The sequence below is a fragment of the Aquarana catesbeiana genome, linkage group LG06 (assembly GCF_042186555.1).
Source record: "Aquarana catesbeiana isolate 2022-GZ linkage group LG06, ASM4218655v1, whole genome shotgun sequence".
NCBI lineage: Eukaryota > Metazoa > Chordata > Amphibia > Anura > Ranidae > Aquarana > Aquarana catesbeiana.
This window is the reverse complement of record NC_133329.1, coordinates 52,935,756-52,941,755: the sequence shown is the minus strand read 5'-3', so window position 1 is coordinate 52,941,755 and position 6,000 is coordinate 52,935,756. Positions and strand designations below refer to the sequence as shown.

At 42.6% G+C, this 6,000-nt stretch overlaps 1 protein-coding gene across 10 annotated transcripts in view; it reads right to left on the bottom strand.

Annotated features, from left to right (window-relative positions):
• Positions 1-258: 258 nt before the first annotated feature.
• The window catches only part of LOC141148410 (uncharacterized), a 65,892-nt gene continuing 60,150 nt past the window's right edge, over positions 259-6,000 (bottom strand). For all 10 annotated transcript variants that reach the window (XM_073635895.1, XM_073635890.1, XM_073635888.1 and 7 more), the window contains 2 exons: positions 2,875-3,012; positions 259-1,750 (listed from right to left, as the gene is read on the bottom strand). In XM_073635895.1, coding sequence (XP_073491996.1) covers positions 1,660-1,750; positions 2,875-3,012 — 229 coding nt within the window. In that variant the 3' untranslated portion in view covers positions 259-1,659. The remainder of the gene's footprint in view (positions 1,751-2,874; positions 3,013-6,000) is intronic.

The window sequence follows — 6,000 nt, the reverse complement described above, 5'->3', positions numbered from 1 at the left end:
GGGCCCTTTGAGTTCTGTGAAAAAATATCAGACGGCTATAAAGCCACCCGGGTCACTTTTACAAGACCGCCGATTGCCGGCTGAAAAAAAACAAAAAAAAACAAACCGTACAGCCATGATCCTTGTAGAACTACTTGCTAATGGGACATTTTTATACATACGTTGGTCAGCTAATGATTGATCACAGAGTCTCCTTGGATAATAGTAGAGGATAATAATGGATGCAATGAGTTCATAAGTAAAAATGAGAGAAATGTGTGATGTTTTAGTGTTTTCTTTAATTTTTCACTGTAGATGGAGAAGGCAGAGTGGTTGTGGATTTTGATGAATGGACATTGAATATATCATAAACAATAGATTATATGTAATCAACAATGAATAGAGAAAATCAATCCCAATACACTATGTATAAAATCCAACCATCAAGTGAACATAGGCACCCAAAAAGTACCATGATAAAATGATTAGATAATATAGCAAAATGTCCAAATAAATGAAAACGTTTCTAAATCTAGAAACATGCATTGTCTGTGGTCATTTGTCTTCAACTATCCCTGTGTATGAATACACCAGTGCTCACAAAGAACCTACTAGAGGGGTAATAAGTACTTTTTTATGAATAAGAGGGAACCCTTGACACTTTGGAAGAAAGGCCCTGAGCATTTACTTGCACAGAATACCACCAAATAAGAAAGCTGGAGGCTACAGCATCATTGTTGGATTAGGTGGCTATTAAATGCCAGGAGATGGTATCATACCAGGCTCTCACTGCTTTTTTCCCATCTCCTCTTATGCAGGGTTGTCTCCAGAAAACACACTCTTCTACCCATCAAATCTAGCCTTGTCCTGCTGCTCTGCTACCACAAACCAGGACCTGTGCCGCCATATTCCTTTCCCTATTTAAACAGAAGCCAGCTATCTTTTTTTGGGTTCTTGTACCCAGCCCCCAATGTTGAGCCACCAGGTCTACCTTCCAGCCACTGTATGTCCCTGCTCCGACACCTGAGGCTGGTAGGAAAGGCTCCTGATCATCCTGAGCATTGCAATTGGCTGTGTACTGATGAAGTCATCTGGAGATCATCTTACCAGCTCCATGACATCGGTAGTTGACCTTGAGCAGTCGATTGACAGTTCATTCGCACTTCTTGTGGTGCTGATGGAATGTCCCCCAGAACACAGCAATGCATATATGCAGAGGTTGGGTGTGAAGAACTACCTGCTTTACTGCTGCATATATGCCTAAAGCTGCCATAAAGAGGTTAATTAAGCATTGTAGATCATAAGATCCAATACCCTCTAGTGAGTTCTTTGTGACCACTGGTGTATGGGACTGAGCTATTTGGAGAGATTCCTAAACAGAAATAGTTGAAGATAAATCATCACAGAAGATACAAGGTTATACATTTAGAAATATTTTTCTTTACTTGGACATTTTGCTACATTATCACAGTTGGTGTATACATTTCTTTTCTTAGTTTGATTTTATACAAAGCAGATTACATTAGATTTTTCCATTTGAAAATCTGACATATTGAAACAGTGAACAGAACTCTGATAAAGTAAATACTGATCAATGGGGTCTCCTAATTCTGATATGATAAAATACTAATCGGTGGGGTCTCCAACCATGTCTCAGCGTTGGTTTTCCAAATGCTTGCTTCACTGTGGTTTAGAAGCCAATACGAGGATGTTTCGTAGCCAAACTTCAACCTCAGTTTCAGTGGAGGACGTTCCCATGATATGAAGGAACCTGAAACAGGATTCATGTATAGCCTGAGAACATTCCCAAAGAATAATACCCTGAACCCATTCAAACTTAACACTTGTTCTACTCAAAATATGTAGTTTGGTGGCTTCTAGTGAATTTAAAGGCTTAGTCCACTATTTGGACCATGATTATATTACACTCATATTTAGGGTGTAACATGAAATATTAATTTATGCTCCATCCCCAAAACCCAAGTGCATCCTCTTTGGAAGTCTTGTTATTTATTTATTCTGGGGATTGTGTATGGCTCTGCTCACACAGCTGCATCATTAAGGTCCAGCAATGATGACTAGAAGTCCCTACAACTTTCATCTGTCTCCATGAAGAGAATAGTGTGTCACTGCAATGCAGTTGTACTTTAGCTACACTTCCTCCAGACCCATAGCAGAAGGTTCGTACCTCTTTACAGACCAGCCCCAGGTCTGGACTATGCAACAGCCTAAGCAATGACCAGCCCCAAGTCTGCACAAATATCTGGACCTTGCAAGAGACTATGCATTGACCAACCCCAAGTCTGTACATTTATATGGACCTTGCAAGAAAACATGCATTGACCAGCTCCAAGTCTGGACCTTGCAAAAGCCTATACAGAGGTCTGGACCTTGCAACAGCCTAACCATTGACCAGCCTCACGTCTGTATAGAGGTCTGAAACTTGCAAGAGCCTGTGCATTGACCAACCCCAAGTCTGTACAGTGATATGGACCTGGCAAAAGCCCAAGAATTGACCAGCCCCTAGATCTGGACCTTGCAAGAGCCTATGCATTGACCAGCCCCTAGCCTGTACACAGGTCGGGACCTTGCAAGAGCCTGTCCACTGACCAGCCTCAAGGCTGTACAGAGGTCTGGAACTTGCAAAAACCCGTTCAATGATCGACCACAAGTCTGTACAGAGGTATGAATCCTTCCCTTTTTTTTTTTTTTAAACTGTGCTTTAAAAAAGTGTCAGCTGGATTTGGGCTTTAATTTGTTGCTTAAAGACTTTATGTAAAGCTTCATGTCCTAAGATCACTCTGTCCACAGGGGGACAATGCTGCTGCACAATTTTTACCTTTTTATAGTCCTCTGTTCCCTGCTATTTCCTGTCCCATACACCCACATACTCACCTTTGCTCTACTGTTCTTATCATTTCCTTCGCTTTCTCAGGCTCCGTCCTAAGATATGTCTGGAACATGGAGAATGTCTGAATAAGACCCATCAGCCCTGTCAATGGCACTCGGATCTTGGTCACAACACTTTCTATTCTGTAAAGTCAGACAGCACTGTGAGTTAAAGAAGAGGTTAAAGAAAACAAATGCAATCCTTACGTTCCTATTATCAGTTATTTATATAGTGGGATCATATGCTGTGGTGCTGTACAAGTGATATAAACAAGGGTGATTAATACAGAGAATACCAATACAGACATCTAATTGCAGCATATACTGTATATACTGTATGTTAGTGATAAGATAAAGCCCAACTCCAGAAAATTTAACAATCCTCATTTGCAATGGGATTGTACCCACACTGCAAGGGATAACTGCTCATTTAGGGTAGATGGCAGATGGCTCTCCCCCATGCTCTGGAGGTGGAATGTCACTTGGTGTCATCATGTCCTAAGCAGGTCAATGGACCCTGCATCAGTATTCAGGACATCAGCACCTTAGATTACTAGAGGGTCTAAGATACTGCAGGGAATAAGTAAATCTACTTCTTTTCTGTGTCCCCTAAACGGGCAAACAAACTATACAGTGCAGGCATAGCTTCACTGCAAGGGATTATTTTTAAAGTTTCCTGGAGTTGGGCTTTAAAGAGAGATATACTGTATGTGTATGGGTTCACCTTTCAAGCCCCGTGAGTTCTGCCTTCTCTTTTGAATTATAAGGAAGTAGTGTTGGGTCAGTACGCTGTATTAGGCTCCATTCACACTAGCGCGTTTTTTGATGCATTTTGCATTTTGCAGAAATGCACAGGAATTTTTTAACATGGGTTCCTATGGAACATGTTCACATCAATGCCTTTTTGTTTCTCTGCATTTTTGGAAAGGGTCAGGGACTTTTTTTCATGCAAAAAGCAGCGTTTTGCATGTAATGGATTTCAATGGACAAGCATCAAAAACGCAAGTGCACCGTTTTTGCTGGTTTTTTTTTTTTTGTTTTTTTTTTTAATTTTTTTTTTTAGACTAAAAAAAAAAAAAAAAAAAAAACGCAAAACGCAAATCGCGGCAAAAACGCGGCAAAAAACGCCGCAAAAACGCTGCTCAAAAACGTGGCAAGCATGAAAAAAAAACCTCCAAAAACGCTCAAAAGCAACATGCATAGGTGTGAAGCGAGCCTAAAAGGTGACAGTGCATGTCAGAATAGATAATGGAGGAGGAAGCAATGCTGGAAAAGAAAACTCTATCTCAGGGGTCAGCAACCTGTATATTGCGATCTACCAGTAGATCGCAGACAGGTGACTGGTAGACCACGGTCTGGGCTTGGTGACCCGCCATTCCAGAGCATCATATATAATGCAGAGGGACTACTTGTAAAGTTGGAGCTGTAGTAGGGAGCAAGAGCTGCATAAGCCGATGCCTCCTCTGTAGCGCTGGCTCCTGTCCCATCCTGAATGCAGGGGTTTTGGTGCGTTTTCAGAAAGTGCACCATACCTGCAGAATATAACAGAAGTCTATGGCAATGTGCAGCTAACCCGGCAGTGTTTATAGGGGGCTCAGTACAGTAAGGGTTAATTTACATTTGCAGTTTGGGAGGTGGTCTTTTTACCACCTGTGCCCCAACCACACTCCCTTCAGCTGTAGCGGCCAGGGGTGTACATATAAACAAAACAAGGTTACAGCGCACACATACAAAAATGACATTTATCCTGCAAGGCTAGTTAAAAACACCAGAACATATTCAAAAATATGGGGGTTTGGTCACACTATATGGTCATATAGTGCTAAGCCCACTTACTGCGACAAAGAACCCCGAATTAATAGGCCATATAGTGTGACCAAACCCTCGTATTTTTGAAAATGTTCAGGTGTTTTTAACTAGCCTTGCAGGATAAATGTCATTTTTGTATGTGTGCTCTGTAATCTGTTTTGTACTGTTTTTGGTCTTATAGCAGCACCATCTTAAATGTAAATCATTTTAGGCTGTGCCCCTCCCAAGTATGTTTTTGCAGGGGTGTTCATATGTCGCAGCTGCAGCAGGAGTTGTATGCCCTGTCATGGTTGGTGGGTGTAGCATCTGCCAAACATGACCCATTCAAGTGAATGAGGCCACCCTGCGAGTGCTCTACAACTTTGTGTAGTACAGCAAATAAACCTATGATTGCGGTGCAATGCACGCGATTGCGACACGGTGGTACAGCAATTAGAGGTGTGAGGAGGCGACACTGTGCCCTGTGATCTTTGACTTCTCCCATGTTGTTCAGGTAGATCTCCACCTCTTTAAGGTTGCCTACCTCTGCTCTATATACTGTGACAGAGTAGGGGGCGATAAATCTGGTGCAGCTGTGCATGAGCCAATCAGTTTCTAACTTCAGCTTGTTCAGTTAAGCTTTGACAATAAAAAAATAATTGGTTTCTGTGAAGAGCTGCACCAGATTTTACAACTCTCCTGTTTTAGTAAATCAGCCCCCTTTGTGTCTTGTCTGATGAAAGGGGGGGGGTCAGTGCTGGATTATTAAAAGTACGTAGTTAAAGAGGGAGTCAACACAAAAAAAAAAAAAAAAAAAAATGTAAAAATACAAATACTGCAGCTGCTGACTTTGAATAAATGGACACTTACCTGTCCTGGAGTCCAGCGATGTAGGCAGCCGAAGCCGATCAATCTCTCGGCTGCTGCTGCCGCCATTCTCTGTTAGGGAATCAGGAAGTAAAGCGTTGCGGCTTCACTTCCCGGTTCCCTACTGCGCATGCACGAGTCGCGCTGCGCGCCCCAAGTGGTCCCCACTATCTCCTGGGACCTGTGTGTTTCCCAGGAGACAGCGGGGGGGTGCGGGAAGGGGCATGACTCCCGAGGGAGTCTATTCCAGGAAGTTGGTTGCAAATACCCGTAGTAGACAGGTATTTGCACCCCCTCCCCCCTGAAAGGTGTCAATTGTGTCACCGGAGGGAGGGGGGAGGAATCAGATGAGCGGAAGTTCCACTTTTGGGTGGAACTCCGCTTTAAGGCTCATTTTACACTTGCTTCAAAATGTGGCATTGGACACACTTTTTCTAAATGGCAATTAAAGCTCCTGTCGCTAAATAAAATGGTTAC